This window comes from Saccopteryx bilineata, chromosome 2, assembly GCF_036850765.1.
Source record: "Saccopteryx bilineata isolate mSacBil1 chromosome 2, mSacBil1_pri_phased_curated, whole genome shotgun sequence".
Lineage (NCBI taxonomy): Eukaryota > Metazoa > Chordata > Mammalia > Chiroptera > Emballonuridae > Saccopteryx > Saccopteryx bilineata.
In genome coordinates, this window is record NC_089491.1 from 365,470,103 (window position 1) to 365,490,694 (window position 20,592).

The window sequence follows — 20,592 nt, forward strand, 5'->3', positions numbered from 1 at the left end:
CTTGATGGTGAGTTTCTGTGGTGGGGGAGGGAGGGCGGGAGCGGTGAGGCCTGAGTCCAGGGCTCCTGGGGAAGAACGGGCCTCACCCAGTGTGTCAGGGTGTCTGGTGCTGTCCCCCACGGCTGGGCGTCACCCTGAAGACTTTTAGCCTGCTGTCCCTAGTACAGGGTTCAGGAACCTTTTTGGCTGAGAGAGCCATGAACACCACATATTTTAAAATGTAATTCCGTGAGAGCCATACAAAGACCCGTGTACCTTATGCATTATCCAATAAAAATTTGGTGTTGTCCCGGAGGACAGCTGTGATTGGCTCCAGCCACCCGCAACCATGAACATGAGTGGTAGGAAATGAATGGATTGTAATACATGAGAATGTTTTATATTTTTAATGTTATTTTTTTATTAAAGATTTGTCTGCGAGCCAGATGCAGCCATCAAAAGAGCCACACCTGGCTCACGAGCCATAGGTTCCCAACCCCTGCCCTAGTAGGCGCAGGGCCGACCCCAGAAGCTCCAGTAACTCCACCATCCGGCCACGGGGCTGTGAGGTGCGAAAAGTTTGTCCTCACTGCAACCATGTCCTCTTTCCCAGCAAGGGCCTCCGCTTACTCTGGTCATTCTTGGGTTCCAGTGCCATCCACTGTGACTCCCCTGGGTCACAGGCCCAAGTCCTTCACTCGAGCCTGGGTTCGTACTGACCCGCTGGCACGGCCACGCCCTGGAGTATGAGGGGGGCTCCGGGTCAGGTGGCCCAGGCCCCAAATTTCTATGCCCTCCTTGTTTACCCCTTCCTCTTGGAATGGGATTCCAGGTGTCAAAGGGGTTCACAGGTCACCCAGGCCCAGCTTCTGAAGGTGAATCTGCGCTCCCTATTGGCCAGACCCTTGTGCTTTCCCCAAAAGGCCTGTGCCACCGGTCTGCGGGGGCTCCCTGCCCACTGGATTCACGTGGCCGCCTGGGCTCCAGGGGAGGGGTCTTCCAACACTGGGCGTGGCATGTTCTCCCGGATCTTTACTCCCTCCCACCTCTTAACGTGAAATCTTTCCTTTCCAATGAGGGTTGCCAGATTTTGCAAATAAAAATACAGGAGAACCAATTAAATTTGAATTTCAGAAATTACTTTTTTTAGTTTATGTCCCATGCAATTCTTAAAAATTACTCATTGTATGCTGGGAAGACAGCTGTGTTAGGCTTACTCGCTTGTACTTTGATTAGTGCACGAGCACATGGCAGTGCCGCATCTGAGTAGTCTGCGTAGGCTGTGGGTGTTTGCCCTCGGTGCGGATGGCGGATTGCCCACCCACCACTGTGAGGGGCCCCCCGTTTTTCCTGCTGCCATGAGAAGCGGCTTTCCCTGCCTGCTGCTCGTCTGCCATCGCCGATGCTCTATTAAAACGGGAACGGCCCACCACTTTCTCTGCCTTCTCAGTTTCTCCACCATCTGCCTGAATCCAATGTGGACCTGCCTGGCCTCGGCCACCGGCAGTACATTTTATAATTGAAATTCAAATTTAACTGGGCGCTTTTTTATTTTTTTGCTTTAGCAATTCTATTCCCAACCCTTGCCTGGGCCCCTCGACTGCCAGTCAGGCATTTCCAGTTCCTGGGTGCTTGCCTCGCCCCCATTTCAGAAGCACGCTCCTTCTCCACCACAACTTTCTTTGAGGCTGGTCTGCCTTCCCCACCCCAGCCATCCGGAAGCAACCGCTGGCGTTTCCAGAAGCTGTGGCCCCCTTGCGCCCTGTCTTGGGATATGTGTAGAGATCTGGTGCCCTGGAAAGGACTTGACATGGAGGTGAACACAAGTATAGTCAAGGAAGTAGAAGGGAGCACCATGGTGTCCTGGGGACCGGGGTCGGGACGGGGGCGTTGCTAAAGAATCCCACTGTTAGCTCCCAACTTGCTCCTGTTTCACAGTAAGCCATTAACCATTTCCTGAGCACCAACTCTGTTCCTGGACTTGAAATCAGAGGCCTAGGTTTGGACCCCCACTCCCTGCTTCCTGTGTGATGGAGCGAGGTACCCGCCTCTGTGAGTTTCACTTACCTTGACTATAATGCGAAGCAGCTGACAGTTCCTTCCGTGAAGCTGCATCGAGGAGTAACTGAGTAGCACGTGTGCAGGCCCCAGATGGGGATCTAGTCAGTGCTTGCAGAACCTGAATCCAGATTTTAGGAGCTAAGACCCACCTTCTCCCCACAGGCTCTTTTCCAAGTGTCTCCGCTATTGTATTTCTTTTCTGGAGTGGTCATAAAAAGGTAGCACAAACTAGGCAGCTTAAAACAACAGAAATTGATTCCCTCACAGCTCTGAAGGCCAGCAGCCCAAACTCAAGCAGAGTTGGTTTCTTCTGGAGGCGCTGAGGGAGAAGCAGTCCCAGGACCCTCCCAGCTCCTGCTGTCGCCAGCAGTCCTTGGTGTTCCTTCGCTATAGTTGCATCCTCACATGGCCATCTTCTATCTGTGTCCAAATTGCCCCTTCCTTAGAAGGACACCAGACAATGGATCAGGACACATCCTGATTCAGTACAACCTCAACTTGATTACATTGGCAAACACACTATATTTTCAAATAAGGCTATATTCACAGGCACCGTGACTCAGGACTTCAGCGTGTTTTATTGGGGGACACAACTCAGCCAAATTTACTGTTCTGGACAGCCGTGGGAGCACACACTGCCATGTGTGCGGGTTGTGCCCTCTGCACAGGTACGTTCCCACTCACCAGTCCTAGAGAACGTTTCCTGACCATAACATGTCATCCTCATGGCCCCTAGGGGTCACGGTTACTGCGAAGTATTTTGTCAGATCCCACCAACTCACTGGGCCCTCAAGTTGAGGGACTTTTAGAGTCATCTGTGACCAGGTCAAAGTCTCCTGAATTGGTCAAGAATACCTGGGCACGAAATCCCTCAACCAAGAAGAGAATTTAATCAGCTGAGCAGTGCTGTGTGTGCCAAGCCCTGCGCCCGTCACTGGGAGTCGGTACAGAAGAGACAGCAGAGGCTTCGGTCCTGGGGGAAGGGAAGAGGCAGCAAGGGAAAAGTCCAGAGGGCTGTGGGAGCTGAGGGCAAGGGACTGCAGCCAGCTGGGGACCAGAGACAGCTTCTCGAAGGAAGGGGCGTTTCAGCAGAGCCCTGCAGGGTTGCAGGACTTCGGAACCACACAGTGGAGAGGCTCGCGGGGAAGGGCAGCCCCTTTGGGGCACTGTGGCTGGGAGGTGGGGCTGGGGAGGCAGCATGGAGCCTGGTGCACTAAACGTGGCTTTCATTCATCCATTAAGCAAATGTTTCATCAGCACCTAATGGATGCCCGGTGTAAGGCTCAATGCTGGGCTTGTGGGAGCGAGCAAATCAGACCCACTTCCCTCACTCATGACACAGGTTGCTTCTAGAATGCTGGACGGAAGATTCTCAATGCTGGCTGCACATTGAACCACCTGGGGGAATTTCAAACCACGCAGTCTGAGGCAGACCTCAGGGCCATCATAGATTTGGCTCCAGACCACAGCAGTGCAGTTTAACCAACATCACAGCCAAGGGCATTGTCATCTTTCTGGCGGTGGAGAGCCTTGCCTTCAATTTGTAAAAGCGCAATGAAACAAGGTCTGCCTGTTTGAGTGGGGCCCCGCCCACCAGTCTGGATTCAGGTGGTAGGGTGGGGCTGGACACTATGTTTTGGTTTTGGGGGTCTTTTTTTTCTCCAAAGTTCCCCAGGTTATTCCAGCATGCAGCCAGGAGTGAGAATCACTGGTGCATAATCACTCCTGAAACCATTTGAGGGGTCAGGGGAGACTTCAACTGCTGACCGAAGGAGGAGAAGGAGGTGCTGGTGAGGGCAGGTGGGGAGGGACAGGAGGCGTGGAGGCCCGAGGAGAGCCTGCCGGAGTGGAGCGCAGGGCCAGCACCTGCTGAAGGACGGAGCCCGCGGCTCACACCCCGGCGTCGCACCCGCTGGGCTGCTGCGAGACGAGTGAGTGACGGAGGCAGCCTGGACTCAGGTGAGACCTGGTTGTTGTTGTTTTCTGAGATGAGGGGTTGGATCATGAGGTTTTTGTGGTCACTTGGAAGGGGACCCAGGCTTCTCACAGCCCTGTGGAGAGAGCCTTGCCCAGACAGCCCCTCTCCAGAAAATGACTAAACTACAGCCCAGAGTGGGGAAGGCTCGTCTTGCAGCTCCTCACTGTACGGCCCCAGCTGCAGGCGTGGCACCTCTAGCCCTTGCTGGGTCCAGAGGCCCGTGGTCAGCAGGGGCGTGGCTGGTGGTCTGCAGGGGTGCCCGGTGGTCAGCGGGTGTGCCCGGTGCTCAGCAGGGGGTGCCCAGTGCTCAGCAGGAGTGCTCAGTTCTCAGCAGGGGGATGCCCGGTAAACGTCAAGGCAGGTTCCCTTCCAGTCAGTCCACCTGGACGTCTGCGTTTTGATTTTCTAGCTGTGGACCTGTGGGAATTGGCGTCATGCCTCCCTCTCTTCACCCCTCTCCTGTTTGGCCTACAGGAGGCTACGATGAGGCGGTTCATGCTAGCTTACTTAGTTAGGGTTTGCTGCATGCCGGGCAGTGTTCTAAGTGCTTGGCACGTTTTATTTATTTTTTTATTTTTTCTTTTTTTGGTATTTTTCTGAAGCTGGAAACGGGGAGGCAGTCAGACAGACTCCCGCATGTGCTCGACCGGGATCCACCTGGCATGCCCACCAGGGGGCGATGCTCTGCCCCTCTGGGGTGTCGCTCTGTTGCAACCAGAGCCACTCCAGCGCCTGAGGCAGAGGCCACAGAGCCATCCTCAGTGCCCGGGCCATCTTTTGCTCCAATGGAGCCTCGGCTGCGGGAGGGGAAGAGAGAGACAGAGAAGAAGGAGAGGGGGAGGGGTGGAGAAGCAGATGGGCGCTTCTCCTGTGTGCCCTGGCCAGGAATCAAACCTGGGACTTCCGCACGCCAGGCTGACGCTCTACCACTGAGCCAGGGCGCTTGCCATGTTTTAAATCATTTAATCCTCATAACAACCTCAAGGTGGGTGGTGGGAGCATCCACATTTCACAGACAAGGAAACTCAGCCATATGGTCAACCTAACTAGCTTACAAGTCACCCAGATTCACACTCAGGTGTCTGGTGTGGAGAAGAATTGTTCCAGAGCAGGACTCAACTGACTCACCCAAGGAGTGGGTTGCTAGGGGGTGGGGTGGGGTCCCCTGCAGGCTGGGAAGACTTCAGAGAGAAGGCAGCCATGTGCTGAGCCCTGGAGCCTGGGTCGTCTCTCTGTGAGCAGAGGGGCTGGAAAGAGGACCTGGCAGGGGGCAGCTTGTGCATCCTGTTTGCATGGAGCAGGAGCAGAGGCCCAGGAAGGATGGTGCTTCCGCTGCGGGTCAGCCAGCTGACTGGGCTGCACTTTAAGGTGGACTAAGGGGTCCCCAGTGCTCAAAGCCCGTGGGGCAAGGATGTGGGCCTGCTAGGGCCCAGGAAGTTCAGAGCCAGCCTCAAGCCAGTCCTGCCTGGAACTAACCAGGTGGCTGGGTTGGGGCTGCAGGAAGTTCCTCTCTGTCTCCTGTTACCCCTGGTTTGTCCCTGGCTTTCACTCTAAACCTAGACTTTGATATTGGGTTCATGACATTGGTGTGACCTCTGGGTTTAAAAAAACATTAGTGCTTCTGAAAGGGCTAAATGAGCAAAGGTGCTGAAACGGATGAGACTGCTCTCTCCAGCCCGTCTGATGGATAGCAGTAAGCCCCAGGTTGCCGTGAGAACCCCAGCCCCTGTGTTCTGCCCAGCAGCCCCCCTCTGCTCCCACTAGGCTTTCCCGGGGTCTCCAGGCCAGCATGCTGCCCAGAGCAACAGCGAGCTCTGCTGGTGGCTGGCAGTGTGTTTGCCTACAGTTGCGGAAGGGGGTGTTGTGAATGTCGACTCTGGAGGCAGTCAGGGCTGGGAGAAGGCCTGTCTCACTAGAGAGCCCTCAAAATGAGTCTATTTTTTGAGGTGGTGGTGAAGACAAAGGAGACTCACCTCATCTGTAGGATCCAGCCCCAGAGCTGAGCATCGGTCAGTGTCCGCACTCACAGTATCCAGGACATATAAAGAACTCCTACAACTCAGAATTGGAAAATAAGCCAATGACTGATCGCTATGGGAGAGCGTCTCCAAAAATAGTCACACTGACTTATTCTCTTCCTACGTGCAGGCCACTACCTATTGAGAGGTGGAGTTTAATTCCCCTCTCCCTGAATTTGTCTGGCCCTGTGACTATTTTGATCAATAGATACAAAAATGCATCAGTTGTGACAGAATGGACATTCTGAGATTTCTCAACTCTGGCCTTAAGTAGCTTGAAGGGAGCTTCTGCCTGCTTCCTCCTGAAAGGCCCCTTCTTGGAGGCCAGCTGCCATGCTCAGGAAGCCCCAGCAGCCACACGGGGAACCAAGGTCCCGAGCAAACAGCCCTCACTGAGCTCCCAGCCGGTGTCGGCCATGGGAGCAAGGCCTTCCAGCCATCCCAATGCCCCAGCCAACACCAGGTGGAGCAGAACTGCCTGTGCAACCCAGAGAAACAGGTAAAACAATGAAGTTCTCATTTGAGGCTTCTGTGTTTTGAGATGGTTGGTTACACAGCAATAGATGGACGAAACAGCAGGCCGTGAGCACCTTCTCCTCTACTAGGCTTCCTGCCAGACGTTCCAAAAGGGATCTTTCCCAAAAGGAATCCAGCCAAGCAGGACCCATCTTCGGGGGGATGACTTGGTCCATAAGTTCTCTGACCTCAACCAGGTAAATCTCTTCTAACTGTCCAGGACCGTGGAGAACTCTGCCCGCCCACAACAGCAGGTCATGTTCAGGGAGAGTCCAGGGGGCTGCAGCTGCTTAGCAGGGGGCTCGCTGGGGCTGCAGCCTTGTTTGCAGGCTTCTGAGGAGCCTGGTTTTATTCTAGCCCATGAGGCACTTGTGAGCTCTCTCAGCCCCTTTCAAGTACACAGCCACCTGTAAGCTTTGTGTTAAGAGTGATTATCTACAAGTGGAGGAGTCAGGAAAAGGTAATTGAACTAAACACTGAGGAGGGGAAGAAAGAGAGAAAAGCGAAACTGTACTAACCCGCAGCATGAAGAGCGGGCTTAATTTAAATGTGAACAAACCTGGCCATATGCCCTCCACAAAGGGTTCCAAGTCATGTTTACTTTTTTCTCCTATTAACAGCAGCCTTAATTTAGAGCTTTTGTGCCCGCAAAGGGACTGTGAAACTTGACCAAAGGGATGAGTGTCATGTTGCCACTACACCCAAGGAAAAAGAGTTTGGCCAGCATTTCAGTCCCCTGCTAACTTTAACAGAGAATAATGAAGGTGGCTCAATGCTTAACTAACTCGCCCATTTTGTGGATGAGGGAACAGATTAAATGGTCACTGGAGGGCATTGGGCATGCCCCCCCGCCACACTCAGCATCTCTAAAGTTTTAACTATTCCATGCAAATAATACCACCTGCAAACCTAGAACCCCAAAGTGTGTTAAGTGTATGTAACCTCCTATATCAGTGGACTATTATTGCAATGTAACAAACCACTCTCAAATTGTAGTGGCTTGCAACAAGAACATTTTATTATTTTCATAGTTTTGTGAGTTGGCTGGCAGTTCCTCTGCTGGGTACACATGTACCCAGCCTTCAGCTGAAGGGTCAGCTAGACAGGAAAGCCCACGATGGCCACATTTGCATGTCCAGCAGGTGGTACTGGCTTTCAGCTGGGAAACTTCTCATGGCCTCTCATCCTCCAATAGCTAGACTGTCTTCCTTACACAGTGGCCTCAGGATGGGGTGCTAAGACAGTGAAGGCAGAAGCTGTAAGGTCTCTTGGGACCTAGGCTTTAGCATGAACACAGTATCACTTCTACCACATCCTATCAGTAAAGGCCAGCCAGATATCCACAGTGGGAGGAAAAAGACTCTGCCTTTAAAAGGGAAAAGCAGCAAACAATTTCTGACCTCATTTACTCTATACCTCCAGAACTTTCTATCCTTCTTTCCTGCTCTGTTTTTCTCCTCAGTACTTACCACTACTGATATACTGTGTTTTGATTATTTAAAGATGGAAGTGCCAGGAGAGCAGGGATCTGTGCTACTTAGTCACTGCTATAGTCCCAGCACCAAGAACAGGGGCTGGCCAGTAGTAGGTGCTCAAGGAGGATTTGTTGAAGGAATGAATGACTAGCTCTTACAACCGCACTACATGGAGGTGGGTATGGCCTGATTTTTGCCCAGTAGGAGCTCTGTGTTCTGGAACCAGCTCTCACTTTTTGGCCAAGTGTCAGAGAATCTTTGCCAATGCAAAAGCTCTATATTAAAAATGGTATACATAAGTTTAGAGAACAGAAATTAGACCACACACTTACAACTGCTTACTCCTAGAATAAGGACAAACCCAGCCTCGTGGGCCTTCCCACCTAAGAAATAGACCTGGACAGACCCTCATCAAGGAGCAACCCAAGCGCAGCCCAGGGTGGCCATCATTCATATCAGGTGGGTCAGAAAACAAAGGAATCTAGCCTGACCAGGTGGTTGTACAGTGGATACAGCATCAAACTGGGATGCAGAGGACCCAGGTTTGAAACCCCGGGGTTGCTGGCTTGAGCACAGACTCATCCAGCTTCAGCATGGGCTCACCAGCTTGAGCATGGGGGCACTGGCTTGACCGTGGGATCATAGACATGATCCCATGGTTGTTGGCTTGAGCCTAAAGGTCGCTGGCTTGAGCAAGGGGTCACTTGCTCTGCTGTATCCCCCCCCCCCCTGTGGTCAAGGCACATATGAGAAATCAATCAATGAACAAGTAAGGAGCCGCAAAGAAGAATTGATGTGTCTCATCTCTCTTCCCTCCTGTCTGTCTGTCCCTATCTGTCTCTGAATCTGTCACCAAAAAAGAAAAGGAAATAAAGGAGTCAAGAATTATCTACTTTTTTTAGTGGTTTTTTAAAGGTGTTTTTGTTAATAATTTGACTTTATGTTTTAGAGAAGTTTTTGGGCTGTAAAAAAATTGAATAGAGAGCATAGAGTATTCCCACATTATACTCCACCCACCCCAGGTGCAGCTTCTCCCACTGGCAACGTCCTGTACCAGAGCAGTACTGTCCATCTGTTACAGTCGGGGAAATGATCCACTGTTAGGGACATGAGAAATGCTCATCCTACAACAGGAAGAAAACTCAGGATGTCATGAAATATGCAAATGTGAAAATGGGTCTGATTCTCCAAACTCACTGATTTTAAAAAGCTATTATGTGCCACTGAAAATGAAAATAATATGGCCCATTAATTGTGAGACTCCAACTCCTGTAATCAGTTGTCACCCTGACTTCTACTTTAAAATGCAACAAGAACATGTATCTCAGAATAAATTAGTGTGGGTTTTTTTTTTTTTTCTGCATTTTTCTGAAGCTGGAAATGGGGGAGAGACAGTCAGACAGACTCCCGCATGCGCCCGACCGGGATCCACCCGGCACGCGATGTTCTGCCCCTCCGGGGCGTCGCTCTGTCGCGACCAGAGCCACTCCAGCACCTGAGGCAGAGGCCAAGGAGCCATCCCCAGCGCCCGGAGCCTCAGCTGCGGGAGGAGAAGAGAGAGACAGAGAGGAAGGAGAGGGGGAGGGGTGGAGAAGCAAATGGGCACTTCTCCTGTGTGCCCTGGCCGGGAATCGAACCTGGGTCCTCTGCATGCCAGGCCGACGCTCTACCGCTGAGCCAACCGGCCAGGGCCTAAATTAGTGTGTTTTATACACACAAGAATACAGGCACTGTGCTTCTCTCTGGTGGTAAGACTGCAGATCCATTGAATTCTCCTCTTTAAAGTGCTGTTAAAAACTTTCCTGTCTCTTGAACAAATGGTGCAGGGAAAACTGGATATCTGCGTGCAAAAGAATGAAGTTGGATGCTTATTAACACCATATATAAAAATTACCTCAAAATGGATTAAAGACCAAAGCCTAAGACCTGAACTGATATCTCTTAGAAGAAAAAAAGGGGGGAAAGTTTCATAACACTGGATTTGACAATGATTTCTTGGATATGACACCAAAAGTGCAAGCAACGAAGGTAAAAATAGACAAATGAGACTACATCAACTTTAAAACTTGCAGAGTAAAGGAAACAATCAACAGAGTGAAAAATCAACCTACAGAGTGAGAGAAAATATTTGCAAACTATTATCATAAGAGGCTAATATCCAGGACATATAAAGAAGTCCTACAACTCAAAACTGGAAAATAAAAAACAAACCTGGATTAAAAAAAATTGGCAAAGAACTTGAATAGACATTTCTCCAAAGAAGATATACAAATGGCCTAGAAGCATATGAAAAATGCTCTATATCACTAATTAGGGAAATGCAAACCCAACTACAATGAGGTACTATCTCATACCCACGAGGATGGCCATTATGTAACAACAGAAACAAGTATTGGCATGAATATGGGGAAATTGGAACTCTCATGCAATGTTGGTGGGAATGTAAATTGGTGCAGCCACAAAAAGCAGTATAGAGGTTCCTCAAGAAATTAGAACTACCATATGATCCAGCAATCCCACTTCTGGGTATATACCCAGAATAATTGAAGACAGGTACTCAAGATATTTGCACACCCATGTTCATTGCAGCATTATTCACGACAGCCAAGAGGTATAAGGGAACTAAATGTCCATTGTAGGATGTATGGACAAAGAAGCATGCAATGGAATATCATTGGACCTTAAAAAAGGAAATCATGTCATGTGACAGCATGGATGAACCTTGAAGACTTTATGCTAAGTGACATTACACAAGTCACCAAAAGACAAATACTGTGTGATTCCACTTATATGGAGTACTCTGAGTAGCAAAACCCCTAAAAACAGAAAGTAGATTGGGAGTTGCCAGGGACTGGAGGTAGGGGAAAGGAGTTGTTGAATGAGTACAGAGTTTCAGTTTTGCAGGATGAAAAGTTCCAGAGATCTGCTTCATAACATTGTGCATATAGTTAGCACTACTACACTGACACTTAAAAATGGTTAAGGTGGTAAGTTTTGTGTGTGTGTGTTTACCACACACAAAAATAACTTTCCGGGGTTTTCCCCAAATCGCCACAACCTATAATTTTTTTAAAAGTTCAACAAATAAGCAAGAATAGCTGTGGCAGCGGCAGTGGCAGCGTGGGCAATGGTCTGATTGGTCTGGTTTGTGTCCGCTCCCTGGTTACATACAGAGGAGGCGGGGCCTAGAGGGAGTTTGACAGTTACCCCGCCCACCCTGAAACGAGGGCTCCGCCCCTCCATCCCCACGCGACTCTCCTAGAAAAGACGCTGAGACCAAAGCACAAACACAGAGGGACCCAGTTTCTCTTTCTCTCTCTTTTTTAAATTTAAAATACAAAATCTACAGTATCATAATAAGCACTCCTATTTTCACTATTTCAGCTTTTTGTCACTTTCATAGAATGAAAGTATTACCAATAAAGTCCCCTATCCAGTCTCCTTTATATGCTTTTACTGCTTTGTCTTTCTTTCACTTTAATAAATGATATGCATTGTCCTATATGTTGCTTTTTAAAATTACCTGTGCTTCCCGTGCTCTATCTGTGCCTATAAACATTCCTTTGACTCTAGCTCGTTCCTTTGATTAGTGACCCACCATGGTACAGGCAGACTTAGGTTGCCTCCCACTAGTACTGTCACCAGGAACATCTCTGAGGCATCTCCTTATGTTCCCACATGTGCCCCTCCTGGGCAAGGCCATCGCATCTAAAATTATATTTATTCGGAGTCCCGTGCACAAGGCCAGGGCCAGGGGTTGAAGGGCAAGGCGGGGAAGGTTTTGTTTACAGAGAGCAGTTCCTGCGGGGTAAGGGAAGGTCACCTCCCCTGACTCATGCAGCCTGGCTCCCATCCCTCCCCTCCCGGCTCCCTGCATCTTTCTCCGATGCTTGCATTCATGCTTGCATCGTCCTTCCTGTCCCCTCGGCTGTCCCTCTACTTGGCCTTAGCTTGCACTGTTCGTGTAACTTGCCAACTGGACGGAAATGACCCGGCGAAGGTCACATGGCGGCTCGCAGAACGGGCAGAGACGCCAGTGCGAATGCCCGGCCGTGGCTCTGTGGCGGCCGCGGTCTCAACTTCCGCTCCGGTGGTAACAGGCACCGGTCGTGGTTTTTCTCCTCCTGGGCTCTCGGCTTCATCCCGGGCTCTCTGCGGGCGCGTGCCCCGGGGGCGCTGGCGACAGGGTGAGGCCGGGCTGGCAGTAGGATGCGGGCGCTTGGCTTTGGCCATAATGGGCAGGAGAGCCGGGTCCCGGCTGGCGGGTCTGAAGGAGCCCGTCGCTGGGGCGGGGTCAGAGGCGGGGCGTTGCCCCTCCAGCGCCTGCGCCACCTCCCCTCCACTGAGAGCTTCTAGCGCTTGCTAGGCTGTCAGGCGCGGTGGCCAAGTGGTAAGGCGTCGGTCTCGTAAACCGAAGATCGCGGGTTCGAACCCCGTCCGTGCCTGTTCCTTGATATTGGGGTTTGGCAATGGGGCTCGTCTGTGCCGCTTCTCCCCCTTTCTGCAACTTGGCATTTTTGTTTTTTCGCTTTCTGGATTCTGTTCAGGCGTCCTCCTGTCCCTCCTCTACCCAGCCTACGTGGTCTTAGAGAGCTTTGCTGGAGGGTCCCTGAAGCTCCAATCCCCCAACCTCACTGCACAGGACAGACTTGTTTGGAATCCCTGTGCCACATGCCAGAGGTTAACAGCTCACTGGGGTAGACAGCTGCGCGCAGGAGGGTTGGGTTATGCTGGTTTTGCATGTCTTAAGGTGGGAGGACTTTCCAGAAAGGGCGTTTAAGTTTCTGGAGATGTGTTTTGTGGTTTCTGTTTGTTCCTTGAAAGGTGAATTATCAACATTGTGCTTGCAACCCCTGCCTTTTCGTGTAGGTCAGGAAGCCAACCACTTCGTTCAGCTGGTAGGTGATTATTCCTTTCCCAGCCGTTGTGAACCGAACCTTTGAATGGTCCCTAGCCATGGCACTCCTCATCTCTAGGATAAGCTGCTCACTTTAAAAAAAAATTTATTGATTGATTTTAGTGAGAAAGGAAGAGAGAGAGAAACAGGGTCATCTATCTGTTCCTGTGTGTGCCCTGACCAGGGATCAAACTGGCAATTTCTGTGCTTTGGACTGATGGTCTAACCCAGTGGTCCCCAACCTTTTTTGGGCCACGAACTGGCTTAATGTCAGAAAATATTTTCACAGACCGGCCTTTAGGGTGGGATGGATAAATGTATCACGTGACTGAGACAAGCATCAAGAGTGAGTCTTAGACGGATGTAACAGAGGGAATCTGGTCATTTAAAAAAAATAAAACATTGTTAAGACTTAAATATAAATAAAACAAAAATAATGTAAGTTATTTTATTTTTTTTGTATTTTTCTGAAGCTGGAAACGGGGAGAGACAGTCAGACAGACTCCCGCATGCGCCCGACCGGGGATCCACCTGGCATGCCCACGCCCACCAGGGGCCATGTTCTGCCCACCAGGGGGCCATCCCCACTCCAATGGAGCCTTGGCTGCGGGAGGGGAAGAGAGAAACAGAGAGGAAGGAGGGGGCGGGGGTGGAGAAGCAAATGGGTGCTTCTCCTATGTGCCCTGGCCGGGAATCGAACCCGGGTCCCCCGCACGCCAGGCCGACGCTCTACCGCTGAGCCAACCGGCCAGGGCCAATAATGTAAGTTATTTATTCTTTCTCTGCGGACCAGTACCAAATGGCTCATGGACTGGTACGAGTCTGCGGCCTGGGGGTTGGGGACCACTGGTCTAACCAACTGAGCTATCCCACCAGGGCTAAGCCACCCAATTTAATATGATATTATGTGAGTACCTCCCATTCCTGATACAGTCCAGTCTGTCCCCTTCTTCAACTGTGACACCCAGCACTGAAAATACTACTCCAGATATAGTATCACTGATGGAACTTAATCTCCCTCATTCTATATTCCATACTTCTGTTAATATAACCCTGTTGCACAGTTCACAACAGGAAGCTTTGGGTGGACTGAAAGTCTGCAGAGTCTCTTTGGAATGTTGTCTAGGGTTATTAGAAGATAGGATGTGGGGCTCAGACAGCAGGGAAATATATTAATCATTTCCCTAAGATTCCAGTAAATGAAAGAGATGCTCTTGGCTTTTGAAAGGAATGCTGAGCTATGGTGTCAGTGTCATCATAGAATTGCTACTGAATGCAAATAAAGGCAGATTCCAAATATCCAGAGATGGGAAGGGGAAATGTTCTGAACTATTAGAAATTGCCGTAAACCCTCTCCCTTCATTTGGAGTACTGATCATTGAAACCCTGAGGGTGGACATTGGGTTTCCTGCAGTAGTAGCTGGAGGAGAGAATTTCACCCTAATAGAGGGGCCTGGATAATCCAAGCCAAAGTTAATGAAAGAGGGTCAAGGTACAGAAGTAATCAACATACAGATGTTGGGGAAACGGGCCCCCAAAAGTGAAGGGCCAGAGGTACAGGTCAAGGTTGGTTAGACAGAAGCACCAGGATGAACATGGGAGCAGAGAGATTTTGTAGTTACCTTGAAAGCCTTTGGGTATCTATACTCACCTTTGTGGGGCTGAAGACAGGTTATTGGCTTAAAAAGGGTAAAAGCAGAGACAGAGGAGACACCTATGTTGAGTTACTTTCACGACCTCTATTAAACCACTTATATACACCCTGGACTTCAACTTCCTTAGTTGCAAAATTTGAAAGTTGAAAAAGATGGTTCCTAAATGCCTTGTAGACTCAAATTCTACATTTCTACCTCAAAGCCTGGGCCTTGGACAAGCAAGGGGACTTCAAGCTGCCCCACCCATATCGCTCATGGCTGCCAAAGGTGGCAAATCATAGTAGCCCCTTTCACAGTGGGGCTTGGTCATTGCAATTCCACGATGGGATGTATTGTATGTGACTCTGCCTCCCCATCGAGAGAGTTACGACCAATGCTCCCCGAAGGGCAGGACTAGAGCTATGAAGGCCCTGTCCTCTGCCAGTTTCCCCTTGCTCAGACCTGCCCCACCTGCTCCCCACAGGGTCTAGAACAGAACACGGGGCCTCTGGTACTGTAGTTTGAGAGCCACGCAAGCAGACACAGCCGTTGTGGGCAGCTGAAATCTCCAGGATATTTTTTAAAAGATCAACTACTTTAGGTGAGACCTCTTCCTTCCTGTGAGTGAATATCATTTAACTTAAAAGCAGAATTTTGCAAGTATATATTTTTTGTCTCATGCTATCAGTTTTAGTCCAGTATTCTGCCCTGGAGAAATATATATATATATATATATATTTTTAAATAATTTTATTTTTTTAATGGGGCGACATCAATAAATCAGGATACATATATTCAAAGATAACAAGTCCAGGTTATCTTGTCATTCAATTATGTTGCATACTCATCACCCAAAGTCAGATTGTCCTCTGTCACCTTCGATCTAGTTTTTCTTTGTGCCCCTTCCCCTCCCCCTCCCCCTTTCCCTCTCCCTTTCCCTTCTCCCCCTGTAACCATCACAGTCTTATCAATGTCTCTTAGTTTCACTTTTATGTCCCACCTATGTATGGAATAATGCAGTTCCTGTTTTTTTCTGATTTACTTATTTCACTTCGTATAATGTTATCAAGATCCCACCATTTTGCTGTAAATAATCCGATGTCATCATTTCTTTTTTTTTTTTTTTTTTGAAGCTGGAAACGGGGAGAGACAGTCAGACAGACTCCCGCATGCGCCCCACCGGGATCCACCCGGCACGCCCACCAGGGGCGATGCTCTGCCCACCAGGGGGCGATGTTCTGCCCCTCCGGGGCATCGCTCTGCCGTGACCAGAGCCACTCTAGCGCCTGGGGCAGAGGCCAAGGAGCTATCCCCAGTGCCGGGGCCATCTTGGAGCCTTGGCTGCGGGAGGGGAAGAGAGAGACAGAGAGGAAGGAGGGGGGGTGGAGAAGCAGATGGGCGCTTCTCCTATGTGCCCTGGCCGGGAATTGAACCCTGGTCCCCTGCACGCCAGGCCAACGCTCTACCGCTGAGCCAACTGGCCAGGGCCCGATGTCATCATTTCTTATGGCTGAGTAGTATTCCATAGTGTATATGTGCCACATCTTCTTTATCCAGTCATCTATTGACGGGCTTTTTGGTTGTTTCCATGGCCTGGCCACTGTGAACAATGCTGCAATGAACATGGGGCTGCATGTGTCTTTACATATCAATGTTTCTGAGTTTTGGGGGTATATACCCAGTAGAGGGATTGCTGGGTCATAAGGTAGTTCTATTTTCAGTTTTTTGAGGAACCACTATACTATCTTCCATAATGGTTGTACTACTTTACATTCCCACCAACAGTGGATGAGGGTTCCTTTTTCCCCACAGCCTCTCCAACATTTGCTATTACCTGTCTTGTTAATAATAGCTAATCTAACAGGTGTGAGGTGGTATCTCAGAGAAATATATTTTTAAATCTTTTATTTTGCAATAAAATACATTCAAAAGCCACACAAATCAAAGGAATGTCTTAATGAATGATAAGAATACCACCCAGGTCAGAGACTTTGCCAGACATCCGAGAAACCTCATTCACTTACCCCTTCCCAATCACAGTCCTTCACAGCCAGAAGTAGCTATACCCCTACTGTTATAGTAATCACTTCCTCACGTTTTTACTTATCACCTAATTGAGCATTTTTGCATCTTTATATCTATAGTTTAACTTTGGACATTTTAGAAATCAATATATCTTTTAAGATTTTTATTTCACTCACTGGGATACTCTTCTTCCCTTTCCTGTCCTTGCAGCGTGTCGTATTAAGGAACCTGGTAGAGTTTCCCACAGATCAGTGGTTTTCAACCTTTTTACACCAGTGAAAATAGAATTATTTCAGGGAATGTTAAGGCAGAAATCACGCTGAGCATAAATGAATTCAGTTAAGATCATTGGGTCTATAATCTTCATACAACATCAGGGTGGTTAACTCTTTCGTGGACCGGCACAAAATTTCTGGTGGACAGGTCCACAGACTGGCAGTTGAAAAACACTGGTCTAGACTTTGCTGCCTGCAAGCCCTTGGTGCAGTTTAACATGTTCCTCTGTTCTCCCCTGTATTTCCTATAAATTAGCAGCTGGATCAGACGTTGGATCGGAGTCAGGTTCAATTGCTTTGACAAGACTCAGGTATCATCTCAGAGAGCCCTCTCATTCCTGCAGGTAATAGGGCAGCTTCTTGTCTGGACCCTCTGTGTGTCTCACAGCATTGCTGGGAGGCACCAAGGGCAGGGCAGTGTCTCACTTAGGACTGTGTTCCTAGCACCTAGTATACAGACAGAGCTCTGGCACAAGAGATGGCCCTAGTTGAAGGGTGGAGGAAGCCTTCCCTGAGGACGTGACATTGTGGCTGGGCTCTGGAGAATGCACAGGGACTTGCCTGAACACCACAAGATCTTGGGTATTTCTACCCTCATTCAATCATCTTGTTCTTTTTTGTTTGTGGGTCTTTTTTGTATTTTTCTGAAGTTAGAAGTGGGGAGACAGTCAGACAGATTCCCGCATGCACTCGACCGGGATCCACCCGGCATGCCCACCAGGGAGCGATGCTCTGCCCATTTGGGGCGTTACTCTGTTGTGGCAGGAGCCATTCTAGCCACTGAGGTGGAGGCCATGGAGCCATCCTCAGCGCCCAGGCCAACTTTGCTCCAATGGAGCCTTGGCTGTAGGAGGGGAAGAGAGAGACAGAGAGGAAGGATAGGGGGAAGGGTAGAGAAGCAGATGGTCGCTTCTCCTGTGTGCCCTGGCCAGGAATTGAACCCAGGATTTCCACACGCCTGGCCGATGCTCTACCACTGAGCCAACTGGCCAGGGACCCTCATTCAATCATCTTTGACACTCAAATATCATGACCTAGGTTGCAACTAAGTAGGAAAGGGTACTTTTCTTTCTTCTGTGGACTTTCTTTCTTTTTCTTTTTATTTATTGATTTTAGAGAGGAAGGGATAGAAAGAGGGAGACAGGAAAATCGATCTGTTTCTGTACATACCCTGACCAGGGATCAAACCCCAAACCTCAGTACTTTGGGACAAAGCTCTAACCAGCTGAGCTTTCCAGTCAGGACTCTCCCATGGACTTCAAACCTTGCACATAAAATGGAATTTCAAATTAAGAAACAAATGTTCATTCTATGTAAATAGTTTTATTAGCAAACACTAAAGTTCCAAGCCCCATCCTTCTGGATAAAAGTTACCAATTAGTAATGACAGCAACCATCCAACTCTCATTTTGTAGCCACAGAAACAGGCAAATAGAAAGGAAGTGGTTTGTTCAGGTCATCCAGAAAGATCTACCTTCATCACATGAACTAAGCTCTTCTGTAGGATGAGCACAGATGTGTTTGGGAAAGTCATTTTCATTACAACTTGACACATGCCCGGGAGATGGCCCATCTCTTTACCAGCCTGTGAGCCAAGCAGCCACTTCCCTTGTCTAATGTTCACCTTGACCAACAGAAGGAGCACAGAGTGACCAAAGCCAGCAGGCCTGACCACAGTACGCAGGCTGTGGAGGCAGGGGAGGGGCACAGGTGGGTTTCCCCTGGAGACAGACTCCTACTTTTTCTGGAACAAGTGCTCTAACATTTTCCATGGAACTTACTCCGCCCATTGAAAGCCTTTCGGAGAACCCTGAGTGAGATGGCAGGAACTATGACCCAGGGAAGCTTCCTTGTATGATCTTTTTTCCAAGGAGTGGCCCTCCACCCTCTCAGGCTCACTCCTTAGGTCATGTTCAGAGGCCGCAGCTCAGGCAGCAAGTGTCAGACCGCCTGCCTCCTCCCCACCTCCCATCATGCAGTAGAACTGAATCCAGCTCTGCCCTAGCCTTACACCTGGGGAGAATTGACTTCTTTCTGAGGAATTAACCTCACTGTTGCTTCTTACATGCAAGGGATGTGGCTTCTCAAGTGGCCTAGATAGATAAAGGGGCTTTTTACATGTTGGTGAATGAATGAAGGTCATCAACAACAAAGTCAGGAACTTCAAAAAACGTCTCTTCCTACAGCGATCAAACAGTCAGGCTGGGAGAAATCACAGAGAAAAACTACATTCCAGTTTCGCCAGTGATGAAACAAAGGCCCAGAGCCAGAGATAACTTATCAAAGGTTGCACAGGAGTCAGGAACCCAAACAGGCCTCAAACATTGATAAGATACCCCAGGGATACCAATGGGGCTTTCCTGAAATAAAGAGGTCATGCCCAGCCTGTCTTTCCCTTGAGTTCTGGGGCACTCCCTCTATCCTAGCCATCTGGACCCAGAGAAACAAAATCTATATAAATTACCATTTGAACAAAATAGGCTGAGAAAATAAGGCCCATGAATTCCATATAGAAAATACTTCAGGTTATTTGCAGCCCTTTTCTCCCTATATCAGAGCTCTTTCTAACAGCAGGAAGTTGACAAGAACCCAGCATAACCATGACCATAGAAGTGGTTGGTTAGAGTGTCCTCCCCATACGCCAAGGTTGAAGTTTGATCGCGGGTCAGGTCACATACAAGAACCAACCAATGAATACATAAATAAATGGAACAAATTCTCTCTCTCTCTCTCTCTCTCTCTCTCTATATATATATATATATATATATATATATATATATCTTTTCCTCTCCTTCCATTTTCTCTTTAAAAAAATCAATAGACCCTGGCCAGTTGGCTCAGCAGTAGAGCATTGACCCAGCACGTGGAAGTCCCCAATTCGATTCCCAGTCAGGGCACATAGGAGAAGCACTCATCTGCTTCCCCCTCTCCTTCCCCCTCTCCTTCCTCTCTTTCTCTCTCTTCCCCTCCCACAGCCAAGGCTCCATTGGAGCAAAGTTGGCCCGGGCACTGAGGATGGCTCTGTGGCATCTGCCTCAGGTACTAGAATGACTCCAGCCACAGTGGAGCAATGCCCCAGATGGGCAGAGCATCGCCCCCTAGTGGGCGTGTGTGTGTGTGAGTGAGAGAGAGATTTAAAAACAAACAAACACATGGCATCTAATAGGCTGGATGGCCCCTGGGAGGGAGTTCAGTGGCAAGGGCATAGCACTGAGTGTCCTCGGATAAATCATTTCATCTCCTCAAGCCCAGCTTGCATATCAGTAAAACAGGGGTTCTCCTCCCACTTCATAGCACTTTCTTGTGTTGCTAGAGATTTGGCAGGTGTTCATTATGAGCAGAAAATCGATACTGTGCCGTGGTACTGATATTAAATACCTGGAACAGTTTGGGCATTGTAGGCCACTGTGAATGTTGGCACTCCTGCCCTTGGGGGATGTGGACACCCTCTGAGAGGAAAGTAGTGAAATGAACAGGTGTTGGATGGAGTGCCTCTGGCTGTGTGGCTCAGGCCTGGAGTGGGGGCTGTGGGGAGGCTCTGGGGTAGCCAATGCCACCCAGTTATGGCAAAGCTGGATTCTCAGCAAATATTTGTTGAGTATGTGTGATATGCCATGGGTGGGATACAGTAATGTACTTTAGGGACAAAAACCCCCAATCCCCATGGAGCTTACAATCTGGGAGTTGGAGGCAGAGATCAGTAGCCAGGAGACAGAATATATTCAAATGAGTAA

General features: G+C 49.2%; 1 protein-coding gene and 1 non-coding gene across 2 annotated transcripts in view; both read left to right on the forward strand.

Annotated features, from left to right (window-relative positions):
• The first annotated feature begins 12,032 nt into the window (after positions 1-12,032).
• The window catches only part of LOC136322658 (uncharacterized), a 30,460-nt gene continuing 21,900 nt past the window's right edge, over positions 12,033-20,592 (forward strand). The window contains exon 1 of the mRNA XM_066254561.1: positions 12,033-12,214. Coding sequence (XP_066110658.1) covers positions 12,033-12,214 — 182 coding nt within the window. The remainder of the gene's footprint in view (positions 12,215-20,592) is intronic.
• Positions 12,401-12,472, forward strand: TRNAT-CGU (transfer RNA threonine (anticodon CGU)). The gene has a single exon. It is a non-coding gene; the product is annotated as a tRNA-Thr (tRNA).